The sequence below is a fragment of the Pipistrellus kuhlii genome, unplaced genomic scaffold (genome assembly GCF_014108245.1).
Source record: "Pipistrellus kuhlii isolate mPipKuh1 unplaced genomic scaffold, mPipKuh1.p scaffold_m20_p_1, whole genome shotgun sequence".
Classification (NCBI taxonomy): Eukaryota; Metazoa; Chordata; class Mammalia; order Chiroptera; family Vespertilionidae; genus Pipistrellus; species Pipistrellus kuhlii.
In genome coordinates, this window is record NW_023425404.1 from 129800629 (window position 1) to 129820997 (window position 20369).

Genomic DNA, 20369 nt, shown 5'->3' on the forward strand with positions numbered 1-20369 from the left:
GATTCCAGAGAGGAAGGGAGTGGGAGAGAGAGAAACATCAATGATGAGAATGAATCATTGTTTGGCTACCTCTTGCTGGGGATGGAGCCCACAGCTGGGCATGTGCCCTGACCAGGAATCAAACCATGATCTCTTGGTTCATAGGCCGATGCTCAACCACTGAGCCATACCAATTGGGCAAGTGTATTAGTTAACTTTAATAATTATATTCATTAGTGTTTTTCATAGTACAAAAGTAATACAGAAACTATCCATAACATAGAAATTTTTTAAAATAAAGACAACCAAAAAGAAAAAAAATCATCCATGCTCATTGTTTTGGTATATTTTATTTTTGTATTCATATATTATGGCCTTTTTTTTTTTGTCCTTCAAAAAATGATTCTGTTTGTAAGAATATAGAATACTTTAAAACTCTTCTGAGACAACCTTCTATAAGCCCACTTCCCTTTCTGAAAGCTGTTGTTAATTTGTAATATGAAATGAGGAATTAATTTGTAACATATGATTTAGGACTGCTTTAACTGAATCATCAGAGATAGTAGCTTCATCCTAAACTGTCTAATATTTCCTCTTTTCTTTAGATGATATCTCAAAAGATAGAAAAAGCTATAGCTTTAGGGATATTTAGAGCTCTCCAATTGATTGCTGGTTTCCAACAAGATACAGTGTACCTACTCAAGTAAGAAGTATAGTTAAGACCCTTTTGGTGGGATAGAATTAGATCATTGGATAATATATACTGTACAGAAAATTTAAAGCATAAATTACTTTCAAGAACCAAGGAAATTAAGGTATGACATTTTGTAAACCATTCAAATATTATGTCAGCCTTTAAGTGAATGTAGTTTATTCATCTAAGTAAGAAACAGAGCTCTTACTTTTAATACAAAGGTATGATTTATTTAATTACACAAATATAATTTGAACTGGATTTATAATCTCAGAGTTGATTTTTATATACTCTCTTAACCAGTGGAAAAGATATTATAAAAATAAACTGAGAGGTACTTATTTTTAAAGTCCAACAACATCTATATATACTGGCATTACAATCATGTTTTAGAAAAAAAAATACCTGTAGCCAATGACTGTCATTATAATAATATAATAAAACATGATATAATATAATAAAATATGTATGAATCTGAGTATTAGAAAGTTATGATAGTGGTGTAATATGGCAGATAATTTTATATTTATATGTGCTGTCAATTTTAATAAAGAATGTTATCATTAATCCAGGATAATTAAAATTTAAAATCAATCTCTGCTCCTTTTCTTATTTAATTCCTGCACTAAGAGCAGTTGTCTCTATGTGAAATATGTGGGAGTTCTGAATTCTCACAAAAAAGACCATGTTATCATTTTATGTCATTATAAACAGGACATAATAGTAAATAATAGATTACTGTACTTGCAATAAATGAGATATGACTGTGATTATAATTAAATATTTTTTTCTAGGACTACATAATGACTTATACAATTACTCCTACTAATTTTATTTAGAATATATTCTTGGCATAATCTTAAATCTCCACCATAATCTAGACTCACTTTATTAAATCCTAAAATGTTTATAGAATGCATTTAAAGAAAGAATGTTGGCTTTTTTTTTTCATTACATTGTGTTTGCATTTCCTTATTTAGCTTGAAAAGTATATTTGACATTCATGCACCCCAGTGGGTACTATAAAAAGGGAAAATATATATTGAAATTGTTTTTTAATATTTAAATCACTAATAAAATTATCACTGTTTTTGTGTTTTTTTAAGGGTGAACCAGGGAACCCAGGAAAACAAGGCTCAATGGCAAGTATTTCAATTTATCTTTTACTTTAAATTCTATAAATTTTCATAAAATTTCTATTAAAAGTAATGGAAGTCTATTCAAAACTCTTGTCAATATTGTGTGTAACCTGTCATGTAATCTATAACAAAAAGAGTGAAAATTAGTACAAGTTAAAAACTAATATGGTCTCTTGCACAGTAAGCATCACAAGACAACATATGTACAGAACTAACCAGAGAGGAAGAGGAAGGTTCTAGGCGGGAGGAGTGAGAGAGATAATTAGGAAAAGCAAAGGGAGAATTTGTTTTAAGCAGCTCTGCTATAAGAGAGATTAAATGTAGGGATATACCTATTAGCTTAAATAAAGTGAGTTTTGAAAGGGATCAGGTGAGACTAAGTGTGAAGTAGTGTAGTCAGCCTTTCATAGTGACTCAAGGAGTTCTTTGTTGAAGGGCTTCACCCAGGGAAAAGCAGTTGTGTCTCTTGATCTAGGTCATTAAAAAAGATCATGAAATGAGTCCACATGGACTCGCCCGTAGACACGCAGGGTCAATTCCTCGGGATTGTTTATCCTTTGTCATTGGGAGAAGTTTGGTCAGCTTGCTGAGCCCTGAAGAGTAGAAGCCCTTCAGCTCGCCTCTCCCTGTCTCTCTCCCCTGTCCCTGGAGCCATCTTTCTGACCAACTTTACGACATGAACCGTATTGGGGAACACAGGTTGACAACGTAACAACCCACGTTTCACAGGACAGCTGTGTCTCACTGCATTGTCCCGGACACAGTGATCACAGTGAGCTCCATCCTGTTCATTCTGTGGAATGTGTGACATGCAGCACGCAGGTGTTCGGGGTACAAAATTTACTTGTAAAAACACGTCAGCTAAGTGCTAGTGAAACTGATGCACAGGCACAGGACAGTCGGTCAGGAATTAAAACAAATGTGTGAAGGGGTCAAAGGTCAAAGTCTTATCCCTGCACAGGATGCTTTCAACAGCCCTCATGGGAAGAAACTCACCAAAGTGTGGTCATTCATAGCAGTAGTGTAGCTGCCTTTGAAACACCACTGGTGAAATGAAAGCCCCTTGGGGCTGAAACTGACCCTTCACCTGGAAATTCTCTGTTCCTGACCTATGACATTAAGATGGGTATTTGATACAGATAATGGGTGTGTGGGTGTGTGTGTGTGTGTGTGTGTGTGTGTGTGTGTGTGTGGAGGGGGGTGGATGCTATATTGGATTCTTTTTAAAGAGAATAAGATGAACAACAGAAGGCCGTATATAAAAATTAAACAAAACATTTGTCATCTGTGGCAACATTGCATACAAGAGCAGCATTAGCTGTCAGGGTTATAGAGCCACAGGAGGTGAAGGATTCTTGGAAAACTACAATATAAATTTTGAAATTGCTTTAGGCAATTGAATGCACCTGTGATTTCTGTCCTGGATAATGGTCAAAACATATTCCTCCCAGATCTTCTTCCATCGAAGGCTCCTTGGGACTCTTGGGAGCCTTGTTTGTTCCCAGGTGTGCACATCTTACTCAGATTTTTATCGTTACCCTTGGCTTTCTACCCCAATGTCCAGTGCAGTATCCTGGTATACAAAGTTCTAAAAGGAAAAAAAATGGGTATTTAGAAAAAACCTCCTTAAACTCATATATGCTCTCTAGAATATACTGTGTGAATAACAATGGAATCTCATTCCCCTACAATTCCTAGCTTAATGTTATTAAATATACATGTTACACCTGAAATTATCTTAGTGTGCTGCAATTTCCCATTTCTTATAGCAACTTTTGAGATGAAGATAATCCTGGGTTTTTAAACATATATTTTTATTGATTTCAGAGAGGAAGGAAGAGGGAGAGAGAGATAGAAACATCAATGATCAGAGAATCATTGATCAGCTGCCTCCCGCATGTCCTACACTGGGCATCTAGCCTGCAATGCAGGCATGTGCCCTGACTGGGAATCAAACCATGACGTCCTGGTTCATAGGTTGATGCTCAATCACTGAGCCATACTGGATGGGCATGGGTTGTTTTATTCTATAAGCTATTTTTCTGTTTTTAAACTCTTCATATTTAGTTCATATTCTCATTTTTTAAATGCAGCTAAGAAACTTCATTAAATCACAAATGTTTAAAGGGTGTGTGATGTAATGATCTTCTAAAGTGCATTGTACTGTTTTTCAAGACCTAAAATTCTTCTTTAACAGAAGACTTATATACCAAGCATGTCAAACTGTCAAACTCACAGGCTAACATGGGCCAAATAAACAAGGTTTAAGTTTATGTGGGCCACAAAAAAAAAAAAAAAAAAAAAAAAAAGCTTCAGTTTTCATAGAAACATAGTTTCATTTTGATAGAAACATGCTGAATACAAAGGGCTGAAATAAGTGAGTAATCATTAACATAAAATAATAGAACATTTTAATAAAAACTAATATTTTTGTTGAACATTAATAACAAATTAATAACCATAACACAAATAAACCTATTTTTCTTGTTCTCTGAAAACAAACTATTTCCTGTTGCGCACACCAAACAAGTCAGTCCAAGATTAATGACGTGGCAATCGGCTGCTAAAATATTCACTGCTAGTATTAGTGAGGAGAAATGGAGTGCCTGTGGATGAGGTGCATAAGGGAAATGAATGCAACACGATGATAGTAATCAGTCATTAGCGAACGTTGTAGTTCGTTATTAATAATTATGTATAACAAGATATTGTAAAAATTAAATTAGGAAATTTTTATTAAGACATTTCTTACATACCATTATATTGGCTGGGCAGCAAAAATATTCATTGAGGGTCACATGTTTGACATGCTTGTTCTACACTATACTTAAAGAAAAATAGACAAATCTTAAAGTCTAGATCTCAGTGAATTTTCACAGTGAACATAACTGTACAACCAAAGATCAGGTCAAGAAATAGAATGTTTTCATATCAAGAAGCCCCTCTTACACTCCAGTTGCCACCCCTTCTTCCCTAATTTTGCCATTATTCTGCCTTCTGCCACCATATTCTGCCTTTTGCCTGCATTTATTTAAATTTTATATTACTAGAAGCATCCAATATGTACACTTCTGTGTCTGGCTTCTTTCGTTCAACAATATATTGTGAGATCATCCACCTCTGTTTTAATAGCCTTCACATCTGGTTAAAAAAAAAATAGGAGGAAGAACCTTACTTCCTTGAATACCCCTTAAAAGTACATCACTCAAATAGCAGTAAATGAATGAATAGTCTGTCTGACCTTGGGCAAATCACTTAACCTCTCAATTTCTCATCTGTAAAGAAAGGATAATAATACCCTGTCTGCCTTCCTTTTAAGGTTGCCAAAGACAAATGCAATAAATTAGAGGAAAGTACTTTAAACTGCATAATGAAGAATATATGAGTATGTTATTATTATTATCACTCAGTTGTTCCCTCTAGAGTAAATTACAGGTGAGCGTGGATTTATATAACAGATGCATTCCTGTAAAGTTCTGTATGAATCAGATTTTCATAAATCAACATATCTTATATGTGCTGAGGAATTTTGCTATATAAAGCAATCCTATTCAGAATTTCCTTGTAAAGTAATATAATCTCTTAATTCTTCTTCCTAGAAAACTGAATTTTTATATCTTTTATTTCCTTAACTTGAACTATTTATGATTTTAAAAGCTATCATTTTTAAAAACCACTATTTATGTTTAAGTTAAATAGCACATGTGTATATTAAACAACCTCAAAAAGAGGAGGACTAAAAATATAATAGCAGTTTTCATGAGGAGAAACATTTCCTAAGAAAGTTCCTCTTTTCTTTTAAATAATGGTGTGTGTGTGTGTGTGTGTGTGTGTGTGTGTGTGTGTGTTTTGACTCAAAGTCCGGTAAGCAAAAGGATGCATTGCACCCAGCCCACCCCACCCCCCCAACCCCCCAGTTCTGGCTTCAAAACCACTTAGGAGTGCATGACTGTAGTCTGTGATCCTTCTTACGGACCTAAAACATGTGGATAAATTTCCATTTTACTTATCTCACTGGGTTATGATGAGAAGCAAGTAAAATAATAATATGAAAAGGATTTATGAGCTACAAAGATGCCATAAATGAGAAGTTAAAAGTCTAATGATACAACTTGACACACAGGAAGACCACTCTGAAATGTAAGGGCTAAGGACACTGTGGTTAAAGTCATCAGCAAAACCACAGTGTGTCAGATACTTGGATGATGATGCCACTTACTCCTTTTGTCCTGTTTGTTGTTGTCATTGTTTTTGGCTTTCTCCCATGTATTGCATCATCTTACACTACCAACTTCCACCACACTGCCCTGCTCATCCTCCAGCTTAGGGGTGTCGAACTCAATCAGAGAAGGGGCCAAAATCTAAAATCCAGCCTAAATCGCGGGCCGAATGGTTTACTGAACAGTCATAAACTGTCATTGTGATGGAAACGCAGCGGAGTGCAGTGATGACAGCGCGGTGCGGGCCACATTGCAAGGCCTGGCAGGACGGATTTGGCCCGCGGGCCTTGTGTTTGACACATGTGCTCCAGCTGAAGGAAGGAAAGACAACAAATACAACTGTTCTCGGCTTTTCACAAAACCCACTACGTTCCTTGGTTTGTGTTGTGCAGGGCAGTGTGTGTGTTTGCTTAAATGAGAGTTTTGAGAAGCACTGGAGCATTATTAAAATTTTTTAATGTCCCTGATGATGCAATGAAAAAAGCTAGGAACAAATCTAAAATTAGCTCTTACAAAACTGTTTATGAGCGCGTCAGGTGGGGAATTTGTTTTCCTGATACAAGACATATATTTTATATTACAAAAATAATCATCCGAAGATTAACAGCTTCTCTGGCAGAATGAAGAAGACCTGCTGCTTAGGCGGCTCCACATTTATTTAATCCCGCTGTGCATCTATTCTGTAAACATGACCTTCGGGTTTTCCGAGAAGTTCAGGATGAGGTTTTAAAAGACAGAATCTTGAGCTAAAATAAATTGGACTGCATCTGAATAAAGAGAAAACGGTTCTCACTCATAAGACTACACCTGAGCATCAAAGCAAGGACTGACCACAATTACAAGTGCTAAAGTTCTGAACCCTCATGGGAGTGACCTTGATTTTTCAGTTCTTCAGAAGTTTCAATGGTTGTTAAAATAATACTTTTTAAGGTATCTTCCTTTTGGTAGTCTCACTGTTTCTTTTTACATATGTAGTAGAAGTTTTCAAAAGCATAAAAGGTGGATGGTACACACACACACACACACACACACACACACACACACACACCAACTAGTCTCAGTTTCCTGGGAATTATTATTTTTATCTAAAGTGTCTATAGCCAAGGTTTTATAGACCAAATTATTTTCCCTACCCTGAAACTCTTTCTTCATTTCTCTCCCTCACCCCAAATATATGCAAACTCCATAGCATATCTATTCATTTTTTTCCTCATGGACCAATTAAGATTTCTAGACCTAAGACTCCTCATCAATAGAAGTGTCGAGACTGAATGATATCTGGACTCACTTCCTGCTCTAAAGTCTTGTCCTCCTGTTTTCATTATTAATGCACAGACACATGTTACATAGTCATTTAATCTTGTTATATAGGCACACATATGGAGTCCTGTAAATAGATAAAGTAAACAACAGTCATATGGTATGTTTTAATAGAAGAAAACTTTAAAAATTGTATCTTTTGTTATCATTTATTTTACCTTTAGAATCCAACCTACTGTAACTAAACTGGTATAAAATATGTCCATCTTGTATGAAGATATTAATGAAATTAACCACTTTTTACTAAGTTCTCATATCTTATCATTAGATTAAGATGGAACTTTTAAAATAAAGTTGTGCCTTACATCTGTAGATTAAACACAAATGTACAAATTTTAGGGCAAACATATAAATGGTAACCTTTATACAATATGTCTAAATATTAGAAAGGTATAATCCAAACTAATAAACTGGTAAATAAGTGTGCTCTATCCTCTAACCTTCATGATATATCCTTACAAGGACTTGGAAAGTTCAAATGCATAATTGTTGCCCTTCTTGGAGATCCAAATCAGAATGTGGCAGCATTCTGGATGAGGAGAGCTGGTGCCCAGCCCCAGCTGGCACACTGGCCTGCTCCCTTCTCTCCCACACCTCCCCCGATCCCTTAACGTGATAAGACTCAAGCTCTCACAGGTAGGCATTCTGGGATGCACACAAGATCCAACTCCAGCCACACACCTCAAAATACCCGCCTCTTTGCTCCTTTCTCCAGCTCATTATTGTGCCACCCGTGGTGTGGTTCACCACCGAAAGAACAGACGGGAGAAAGAGGCAACTCTGTTCGGGAACTCAGTCATTGGGGCAGAGAACTCCAAGGTTCTTAGTACTTGAAGTAAAATCTAAGGTCAGGGTGTCAGCTACCACATGAGGAGGAGTGAGCCAGAAAAGAGCTCTCTAAAGCATGGGTCCCAAAGAAAGAGCCCTCCTGCCCAGGGCTAAAGGCAATACAGAGTCTCTGTCTGAATGGAGAAAAAAAAAAAAAAAGGCTTATGCCTTAGTCACTTCCTTTGAGAAAACTTTACACACACTCACTCACTCATACACATTCACACTCCCCCAAGCAAAGTTGGAAACTGTCTTCTCCACAGCATTTATCATGTCATATAATAATTGTGCTTGGGACTTAGTGTATTCAATAAACTGAATGACTGAATGATAGGAATCAATGAATTAATAAATCAGGTACTGATGCAAAAGAAGCAGGTTAATATTTTTCTTTCAACTAATGTCATAGCACTAAGATTAAACAGGATAAATCCAACAGAATTACCATGAAACTGCTATTTCTCCTGCATCTTCATATAATCAATCATGTATTATAGATTTCTTGGGAGTACATGTGTGTTTGTGAATATGGATGGTGTAACTACAATAAAAGACTGATTTTCATGAGGACAGTGATATTTGTATCAACTTCTCATCAAACTACGTGGCTATTTTTAAAGTAGAGTGTAGAAAACAGAAGAAATCTTAGGAATTATCTAGTTTATCACTTCATTGATTAAAAATAAAACAGCATCAGAGTGAATAAATAACTTGATCAAGGTCACAAAATAGTCAGTGGCAGAAGTAGGCTGGAATCCAGTTCACATGATTAATCTTATGTTTTATACTCTGGGTCTTCTAGATCTGCACTTTCTAATACACTACCCACTTGCTACATGTGGCTGTTTATATTTAAACTAGAAGACTGGTGCATGAAATCTGTGCACTCAGTGAAGAGGGTTCCCTCAGCCTACACCCTCTTGCAGTCTGGAAGCCCTCAGGGGATGTCCAACTGAGGGCTTAGTCCTATGGGGAGCAGGCCTAAGCTGACAGTCAGATATCCTTAGCACTGCCATGAAGGCGGGAGATGTTCCTGCCACTGCTGCTGCACTCGCCAGCCAGGACCCTGGCTTCTGGCACACTGACCATCAAGGGCAGCTCCTGCGTTGAGCGCCTGTCCCATGGTGGTCAGTGTGCATCATAGCGACTGGTCATTCTGTCATTCAGTCTATTTGTATATTAGCCTTTTATTATGTAGGATTAACTCAAATTAAATACAGTTTAAAATCCAGTTCCTAACAATTGCACTAGCCACAATTCAAGTGCTCAATAGTCACATGTGATTAGTGGCTACCATTCTGAATAGAGCAATAAAGACCATTCCCATCCTTCCAGAAAGTTCTTTACACAGTGCTGGTCTAGATAGAAAACAGACCAGAATCTGTTTTGTACTCCTAAATTTAAGTCCTTCCTCTGCTGATCATGGGATATTTAAATTTTAGAAGCTGGCGTTTCTCAGCATTGTTGACTTAAAATAGGAAAAGCGCTTATACATAACTGAATAGGAACATTTTTTACTGAGTGTAGTGTAGGGTGATAGGCCTTTGTGAATCATAAATGTGTTTCCTTTATGGTTCGCTAGGGAAGAATGCTTAATCACAGAGGGCAAAGGAAGCCTGCTAATTTTTCTTTCTTTCCGGGTCATTTCCACTTTGGGTTTAGCAACGAGACAATTTATTGAATATTTAGAAAGGATGGAGTAAGCTATTTTCAGCCCAGAATATCTGGTGAGAGGCGATAGAGTCTCTGTTTGGGAACAAAATCAGAACGTAGGTTTTCAAATACCTTGATCTTTCTCTAATCTGCTGGTGGTGGATAATGCTCAATATTTAGTCTTGGTTGAGAAAAAATGTATTACTTCTTTAATTTCCTGAGCTTTAAGAAACCTCCCTTACAAAGGTTGCCACAATAAATGAGTAATCCTGTTTTAATATTTCCCCTCAAAAGTCAACATGTGAAATAGTTACATCAGAAATAATTTACTTAAAAAATAGTCACGGCACTTAAAATTTCTTCATCAAATATTTATGAGTTAATATAATGACACCCCATCTTATTGATGTGATCTAAATTATATCTGTATTAAAGAAACTTCTCCAAATAATAGAAATTATGGAGTTATATTATTGAAACAAAAAATCTTAGATACTTAAACAGAAACAACTGCCTCCAAGTTGGATCTCTTTCCAGGGGCATAGGCATGATAGCTTGTGTAGTAAATGAAATTTAATGTTTTTTATATTCATTGATTCACAATGGAGAAAATGTGGTAAATGAAATTTAATGTTTTTTATATTCATTGATTCACAATGGAGAAAATGTGGTAAATGAAATTTAATGTTTTTTATATTCATTGATTCACTGTTTCAGTTTAGTCAGTCATTTTATTTATTTGTTAGGCACTGATCTAGGTGTCAAGGATATAAAATAGGTGGCCTGAAGAACTTGCTGCCTAGCCACGCACATTTTATAAATATGTACATTTATTAAAATACAGCCAGTTAACATGCTCGAGAAACTCAGATGAAAACAAGCCCCATCTGGTTGCATTGGAGAAGGCTCACCGAGGAAGTGAGTTATGACTGCAGAGCCTACAAGAATGATTAAGAATGTCTCATGAAGACTAAGAGGAGAGTTCTTGGGAAAATACAGCTATTTCGTGTGTCAGAAGGCAGTCCATGAAAGACTTGAAACAAGAAATGAGGCTCTCCCATCTTAGCACCATCCTGTCCTTTGATTGTTTATCCTGAGTTTCTTCATCCCCAGTTCAACTAAATCATTGGCCCTTTACACTGAAAACATTTCAGCACACTCTCTCATATTCTAAACATTTCCCAGTAGTTGCTAGTTTGGCACTTCCACACACTTAAGCCATGAAATCTGAATCTTGTAAAACATGGCTAGAATTATACTCCAGACATACATAGCATAGTGGCTAGAGTTTATGTTTCATGACCTTCCCTCATCAATCATCCAAGTAGAACGTGCAATTTTATATAAGTACATCTGAAGTGAATCTTCCTTAAGAAAAATTTCCTTTATTTAAGTTTAATTCCCTCTGATTCTTTATAAACCACTTTTATAGATCTTCTCATGTATTTGACCAGGTTAATATCTTTCAGAAATTGTCACTAAAGTCTGTTGCACCAAACCCTTGAGAAAGTCCAATACTAACATTTTATGATTCCGCAAGTTAGATTACTTGTGTTATCATTCTTTCCTATGGAATCAGACTTTAAAAATAATTTTCTTCACTTTATTAAATCATGAAAAAACTCTTACCTCAAAAAAAAAGAAGAAATAATTTTAAATAGCTTCATAGTTTGGGGCTTTTATCTCCCCTTCACAGAGGGACCACCTCTTTTTTGTTCACTGTGTTTTTTTATGACAGGAGCTGGTTGTATATTCTTGTATCTAGAAATGACCAGCAGCTTTCAGAGCTTCACATTTTACTGCTAGCCATCAGGGACAGAACAGGAACTTTGTCCGCCCCTGCTCACACAGAACATCATTTCCTAATAGCAGGCAGCCCGACCTGCCTTCAAACACCTCCCCAGAGGCATCCTAAAGCACATCATTTAGAAAATCTGCATCCTGTTTAAGTAATTAATACCTCAATCAAATTTGTGCTAGCATCGGTTTTGTCAGAAAAATCCATTAATTTTTCCCATTCCGTGATCTACCCGACAAAAAGCTCTTTTAAATTAATTTCTTTTTTTTTTAATTTTTATGATCTGGAAAGTGTAGCGAATGCGTAATGGTTATAGAAACATTCATTTCTGCTCTGAAGATGAACTTGAGTTGATACTACTACCTACTGTTTGCGTGATGGCTTTCTGATGTGCGTTAGAAACCCTATATCTACATCCACATGTATGGCACCCTGAGTGTTAATGAGATCGTGTAGCTAGGATGATTTTTGCTTTGCTGTTTTAACATAGAGGCCATGAACTGAATTCTTCCACCCACTTTTGCACTTGGAGGGGGTCTATCTAGAGTAGGGGTGTCGAACTCAATCAGAGAAGGGGCCAAAATCTAAAATCCAGCCTAAATCACGGGCTGAATGGTTTACTGAACAGTCATAAACTGTCATTGTGATGGAAACGCAGCGGAGTGCAGTGATGACAGCGTGGTGCGGGCCACATTGTAAGGCCTGGCGGGACGGATTTGGCCCGCGGGCCTTGTGTTTGACACATGTGATCTAGAGGTTATTAGAATAGGCCCAGAGGGTTAGAAGGCTCCAGTTAAGAAGGTGAGAAGAAAAAAAACAAAAACAAAAACAAAAACAAAACAAAAAAAACTTGATTTACTTTATGCATTCACTTACTCATTTTTATAATTTTACTAGAGGCCCAGTGCATGAAATTCATGCACAGAAGGAGGGGTGTCCTTCAGCTCAGCCCAGCCTGCACCCTCTCCAATCTGGGACACACACACCCCCACCCCCTCCGGGGATGTCCAACTGCCAATTTAGGGCCTAACCTGATAGTCAGCCATCCCTCTCACAATCCGGGACTGGTGGCTCCCAACCACTTGCCTGCCTGCCTGATTGCCCCTAACTGCTTCTGCCTGCCAGCCTGATCACCACCTAACCACCCCCCTCCCAGCCTGATTAACACCTAACAGCGCCCCTGCCAGTCCGATTGCCCCCAACTGCCCTCCCCTACTGGCAGTTGAGGTATTAATTATTTAAGCAGGATGCAGATTTTCTAACTGATGTGCTTTAGGAGCCTCTGGGGAGGTGTTGAAGGCAAGTTCTGGCTGCCCCTAACTGCCCACCCCTGCAGGCCTGGTTGCCCTCAACTGCCCTCCCCTGCTGGCCCAGTCACCCCTAACTGCCCTCACCTGCCAGCCTGGTCCCCCTTAACTGCCCTCTCTGCAGGCTTGGTCACCCCCAACTGCCCTTCCCTGCTGGCCTGATTGCCCACAACTGCCCTCCCCTGCCAGCCATCTTGTGACCACATGGGGGTGGCCAACTTGTGTGAGGGTGTGAGGGTCAATTTGCATATTACCTTTTTATTATGTAGGATGACACTCAACGGAAACACCATTGTGCTTAGAAACACCTACAAGGCCATGCAAATAGGATCTCTCTTCCCTATCCATAGCCCTGTCTCCTACTCCCATCTGTAGCCTAGGTGTTAGCAGGTGCCCACCTCTTGGTCTTTGTTCTTACTGTTTCCTTGCCTGGGACATTCTTCACCTTCTACATGCTTATTTCCTGCCTAAGCTCACACAGAACATCATTTCCTAATAGCAGGCAGTCCAAGCTTGCCTTCAAACACCATCCAGGAGTCACTTTATTGCTAAGACCTTCACTGACTCCCCAGTTTAAATACTACCACATCTACATCTCCCACCCCAACCTCCTTATTGGCTTTAGCACTTACCACCCCACACAACTTCAATTTTTATTTGTTTACTGTCATTCTCTACTTACTACAGTAGATATGAAGTCCTGGGGCTGTGCATTTTTTGTTTAATTTGTTCACTGTTAGAACATTGCCTGACCCTCAGTTGGCATTCAAACACTGTTAAAGAGATGAATTAATGAAGGAACTCAAAAGGATTCACTGAGAAATTACTATACACCAGCTACTGAGCATGATAAACACATTGAAAGTCAGGAAAGAAGTAACCTCTCAGTTACAATCCTTTTGGTAAATTCTATAAATGAAGTCCTACCTTGGGTGCCTTGAAGAACAAAAGAAGGAAACCTAACCCCAAGGGTGGGGGCAGGGAGGGACACTGAGCTCTGCATATGGGAAGGCTGGAAAAGAGGACCAAATATATAAAAAGCCCATCATAGAAACCAACGGCCAGAGATGTGGAGATGTGAAAGTATGACTTACGTGTTGAACTACAGCTATTACGAAAGCTTGGACTTTTCTCAAAAGCTTTGGAAAGACCCTGAAGGGTTTTTCAGCAGAGGAAAGACAGGAATGCATCAGCCTTTAAGAAAGCTTGCTCAAAGGTTGCTAGTTTGATTCGCAGTCAGGGCACATGCCCAAGTTGTGAGCTTGACACCTTGTAAGAGGCATGCAGAAGGCAGCCAATCGATGTCTCTCATATCGATGTTTCTCTCTCTCCCTCTCCCTTCCTCTCTAAAATCAATTTTTAAAAATGTAAAAAAATACTGGGCAAAGGACTTGAAGATACATTTCTCTAAAGAAGATATACATACGACTAGTAAGCATATGAGAAGGTGCTCAACATTACCAGTCATTAGGTAAATTCAAATCAAAACCACAATAAGATACTACTTCATTCCCATTAGGATGCTTGATTCAGTAAGACAGAAAATAAAAAATGGTAGCCAAGATGTGAAAAAATTAGAATCCTCATACATTGCTGGTGGGGAAGGAAAATGGTGCAGCTGCTTTGAAAAACAGTTTGGCAATTTCTCAAAAGGCTAAACATAGAGTTACCATATGATCCAGCAATTCTACTCCTAGGTATATACCAAAGAGAGATGAAAATATATATCCACATAAAAACTTATCCATAAATATTCATAGCACCATTATTCATAACAGGCAAAAGTGAAAACAACCTAGTGTCCATCAACTAATGGATGGAGAAGCAATATGTGGTACACCTATACAATGGAATATTACAACAGGGATGAACCTTTGAAACATTATGTTCGGTGAAAGTAGCCAGACACAAAAGGCCACATATTATAAGATTTTATATAGCTGCAACTAATTTGGTTCAGTGGATGGAGCATCGGTCCTGCAGACTGAAAGGTCCCAGGTTCGATTCCGGTCAAGGGCATGTACCTTGGTTGCGGGCACATCCCCAGTAGGGAGTGTGCAGGAGGCAGCTGATCGATGTTTCTCTCTCATCGATGTTTCTGACGCTCTATTCCTCTCTCTTCCTCTCTGTAAAAAATCAATAAAATATATATTTAAAAAAAAAAGCTTGCTCATGCAGCGCTGTGCAGAAAGGATGGAAGGAGACTAAAAGCAGAGAGGCCCTGGGTGGGTGTCCCATTAGCCATGTGACAGAGAAAATGGTTTGAACAAGAGCTTAGCAATGCTGCTGAAGAAGAAGGATGGCCCAAAAACATATTCCTGAGTAAGTATCTGTTGGACTTGGAGCACAAGGAGTGAAGGATTACTCAGGCCTGAGCAGCACACTTTCAATAAAAACCGTCACTAAATGGGGACTATCATATTTCTTTAACTTATGTGCTGACCATATTCTACCGAATACTTCATATAATCTTTAGAAAGGGGTGGGGTAAACAGAAAGGAAAATCAAGTGCACTGTGTAAATTTATTAGTTTTTTATAAGTTTTAACTTGGCATAGCTCCCCCAAGGTCTTTTCTGAAAGACTATGAAAACTTTGGTGTAAAAGTTCACCTGCAGACAAGTGAAACTTGCAATGGCTCATTTGTTTTTATCATCTGAGTAAAAAGCATGGCCATTATGTAGAATCTTTCAATGAAAAAGCTTGATATATTTCACAACACCCAGAATCTATATTGAAATGAGCATATTTTAAGGTTCAAATTATATTTTAACACTTCCGGAGTTAACTTAAAAATGGATTTGTTAACCTAAAGCTATTCAAAGCACATACATAAAAGCAAAGTCTAATCAGTAAAATAACTATTGTGTGTGTGTGTGTGTGTGTGTGTGTGTGTTTTGTGTTTATGCTTACTCAAATGTATGTCTGTGTCAAATATTCAACTCTGCTTTATTCCTGGTCCCCTCCTAGTAATGGATGACACTATCCTTGGCTTGCTACCATTTTCCCTGCTAATGATATCAAATGAGAAATTCAGATTTTTGGTAGCTGAGAATCTTATCCTTGGCAACATAGTTATGAATAATTCACAAGACATGTAGTCACAATTCAAAATTAATGTTATATTTTAAAAACTGCTTTTACTTTTAAATTTTAGCAAAAATGGCAGTAGTTTCCTAACAGTGAAGAACTTTACGTTTATAGTAATCCTTTGACTTTCGTTAAATACTGTGCTAAAATATACAATTAATATAATTCTATGGATTTCAGATTTAAAGTAATCTTTCCAAATCTCTGATATGATGTGATCATCCATTAGAGATCAGATTAGAAAATACCAGATATTAATGTGTTGGTGTCTAGTTTAAAAATTTGATTTGAAATTTGCTCTTAATTTTATATGACATATTTTTCCCAGGGTTATACATCAATATAATAAAATATTCAATTTTAGTGAACAATATTTTTTCAAGTGGCAAAGTTCAGTTTGTAATGGGAAACAAACCCATTTGAATTGAACATATACAGTCTCAGTCTAAACATTGAATTAATGTACTTTTTGTTATATGATTTTCTCTTTAACATCAACATTTTAAAAAGTGAAATACTCTGGAGACCCTTGGAAAAATGGAATCATAGACAGTGATAAAACCCAAGTCTTTTCTTCACTCTCAGATCTATAACTACAGCTTTCAAATTCTGACTTTATTCAGCATTAACATTCATTTCCCAAACAATTTACCCGAGTGAGGAAATGATTAAACATGTTTATGTGCTAAGGGGAAGGAACTAGTGGGAAGCAGGAGGCTCTGATATGGATGCAGGGATAATTGATTTTCTCAAAGCCCCAAGGCAGAAGCAAGGATGGATTCCAGTGTCTCTAAGATGCTTTTGCCTTGTAGAGGAGGATGGCCTCTTCTTCTGACAATGGAAGGAGGTACACTAGGTTTGAAATGTTGAGATATATGATGTTGAGGGAATTTACACTTGATAGCCTTATTTCTCTGTAAAATCTAAAACAGGGAGAATTTTACCTGTTCAGGTGGCTTGGTTGGTTAGAGCACCATTAGGTACACCAAATGGTTGCAGGTTCAATTTCTGGTCAGGGTACATACCTGGATTATGGCTTCCAGCCATCCTCAGTGGGAGCACATAAGGGAGGCTACTAATCAATGTTTCTCCCTCACATTGATGTTTCTCTCTCACTCTCACCCAATAAATTCATGTCCTTGGGTTAGGATTTTTAAAAATTAAATAAAACTTAGAGAATTTTAAATATAAGGAATGAGATGGGTAGGAAAGATTCTGACCACACAGATATGTCAGGTAACAAGCTTATTAAGAAGTTGGTTGGTTGAATAAATCTGAAAGGAATATATAAAGGTGATACTGTACATGTGCTTTCAATAATCTGAAGCTGATTATATGAGGAAATTGTCTCTCTTCCTGTGAGGATTACAAAATAATTTATGAGGAACAGGTTCTTCAAATGTTCCTAAACATTGCGTACTTTTTACTAAAACTTATGTATGACCAGTTCTTCCTCTGATGACCACTCTAGTGCTTCAGTGTTTCAGGTATAAATGTAAGATGCTAATGAACTGAAATGTAACACATTGAAAACAAACTAGCCATTAGTTAAATGTAATGGTATAAAGAACTCTTTAAAGGAAATGATAGATTATCTATAACTTTGTTAAAATATACTAAAATTAAAAGTATTTTTGAAAAAAATGAAAAAAATTGCTTAATATTTTAATATTGAAATAGACGTGAATGGTCAGAATTAGAGGTGCATCTCTTTGTGCTCTTTCCCATCACCCCAAAGCCATGCCTTGTTCCAAAGAAAGCCAACGAAACCCCAACACAGACTTTGTAGTTGGAAAACTGCTAAATCTCAGAACTGCCACATTTCCATTTTGTATGTAAATATTTCCATTCATCTTCCTAAATATTATATTTCTTCTTCCCCCATCTCACTCCCTAGCACCATAGTTTATGCAACAGCTGACAGCATCATTTGTTCCTTTTCTGGCACACATTGGGTGCCACAAGTGACCTTGTCATCCCCTCATTTGTAAACAAGTGTTTGTGCAGGTCAATTAGCCACATTTCATAAGAAGAAGAATAGCATAAAATATTTTTATTTGTAATACTGTTGAACTATGTTCTTTGCAAATCTGCTGGCTGAGGTTTTGAAGATGCAGAAGTCAGAGAATGTGTCCATTTACTGGGGAACTGCCTTGCATTTTAACTGCTTCTCGTAGCAACAGCTGAGCTTTCTATGAGACTGATGTGAAGGATTTGCAGGCATTTGAAAAAACAGAGGTTTTTCAATGGGATAGCAATGATTCTTTCTTAAGGAAAAAAAGTCAGAATCTTACTGCATGTGCTTAATGTTCTTCAAAAGAGAATAAGAGACAAGAAAAGATCTCTTATGTATTATACTTCCAACTGAAATTTTCATTTTCCTTGATGTACATAAAAATGTGAGCATATCAACACAGCTAAGAGAACCTTATAGAATAGCATAGTTTTAATTGGTCATTTAAGTTTAAATGGTTATAATATGTTAATTGAATTGATTTTTTTAGGGTCCTATGGGGCCTCCAGGACAAAAGGTAAAGTATAAACAATACTGTCAAAGTAAGTATGCTCCCATTGCCTAATGGCTAAGCATGTGATTGGATGAGATTAGCTACTGTAAGTGGCCTGGTTTATGTAGCCTAAAAATACATAGAATGTGAGCCATTAGATTTCTAATCAATCTCATTATAGACAATCTAGAGCAGACTCTTTTTATGCTAACTGCCAAACTTGTAGGTTATTAAATTTTTAACTTAAATACTGATTGCAGCATCTTAGAATGTGAAGGATCATATGACGCTGCAAATGAAATGCATGGCCTTGCTCAAACATCTGATTGCCAAATGCCCACAGAACTGATCAGATCAAAGGAGGTACTTGTTGCTTGGTGACTGTACTCAAGTGGCCCATGAGTGCCTTCCTTTGCTGAGATAATCTGAAAAGTGACTTCCTGATGGTCATTTCAACATTGTGCGTGGTCATCAGAATTGACCATTATATTCTAATGGGGAGGGTCTAGAATTTCTGAAATTACACCAATAGTGCAGTATAAACGTATCAGTAGCAGGTAGATGGCTCTCTATCAGCAAAGTATCTCTAAGTCCCAGTTGCCCATTACAACCTCCCGCCCCAAATGGGGAGGAAAGGGACATTTAACCTGTAGAAAACTAAAGAAAACAATTGTATCACAACAGGTGGAAAAGTGATTATCTTTGTCTTTGGAATCCATCAAAGATAGAGACTTTTTACCCCCACGCATTGGGCATGTGGCATCTGTTGAAACATAATCCTGCAAACCAAGTAAAAGCCAATGAGTTGTGAGACAACTTGAGTATAGGAACACTCTGTCCTTCGCAATAATGTCTCTATTAAGCATGGTGTGAAATTGTAAAGCTAGCCTAATCCACATGCAACCAGGATAAAATTACTGCCTCAGGCTCTGGAAGTACTTTAATGACCCACTCAATCGAGTCGTGGAAGCACTAAGAAACTTGCCATCTCAACTTGTTTTGTTTATAATGACTGTATTTTTAATCGACTTATGTATAGAGTAATTTTAGGTTTATAATTACTGTTTTTTTAAACTTTGCCCACTATTATTAAGAAACTTAATAGCATACATAGACTATGAAAAAGCTGCTTTCTAGTACTAGGCAAAGAATAAGTACATTTTTTTCAAAAATGGTTTCTCCAGAGCCTAAAACGAAGGTGTATGGAGGGAAATGACATCACTATTTGAAAACATTTGTTAATGTTACTGTATCCAGTTCAATGTCATAGATTTTCCTCAGGTAACAGCTTGCTTATTCTCAGCTCACCCTACCTATGTCCAGCCATTGGTGTTGACCCCATAGCTCATGCACACATGTCCGAGTGCCTGCACGCATGCGCACTCACTTAATATTTTATGTACAGAAGTCATGGTATTCCTACTCAGGGTTTAACATTTGTAACATTTTTTCCAGTCTGCTTTGCAAGACACAGTCACACTCATGCGGCTCAGTGTGCTCCCTTAAAGTCTGGGGAGAGATGTTGTAAATACAATAAATTTGAGTTTTACAACACGGGCCCCTTATTTGACTAATTGTGCAATAGGTGATTGTTATTTTAATTACCTTTTGTTTTGTGGTATTTAAATTCATAAAAATTCAAGAATTGCTGCTACTGCTAGGCATTTCCCAGATGGAACTAAGCCTGTTTATTTCCTAAAAGCACCCAAATTTAGAGCCATGTGGCCTTGTGACAGCTGTGGATCTCAATTTATGATGTGACTTTCTTTAAAATCTTACTGCAGTTTGGTAGATATGGAGAAACAGCTAAATTTAACTCTGTAGTTTCTGAAAAAG

The 20369-nt window shown here is 37.3% G+C and overlaps 1 protein-coding gene across 3 annotated transcripts in view; it reads left to right on the plus strand.

Moving 5' to 3' along the window:
- COL25A1 (collagen type XXV alpha 1 chain) overlaps positions 1–20369 on the plus strand; it is a 452093-nt gene that overhangs the window by 326030 nt on the left and 105694 nt on the right. For all 3 annotated transcript variants that reach the window (XM_036409348.2, XM_045589089.1, XM_036409357.2), the window contains exons 10-11: positions 1780–1815; positions 18531–18557. In XM_036409348.2, coding sequence (XP_036265241.1) covers positions 1780–1815; positions 18531–18557 — 63 coding nt within the window. The remainder of the gene's footprint in view (positions 1–1779; positions 1816–18530; positions 18558–20369) is intronic.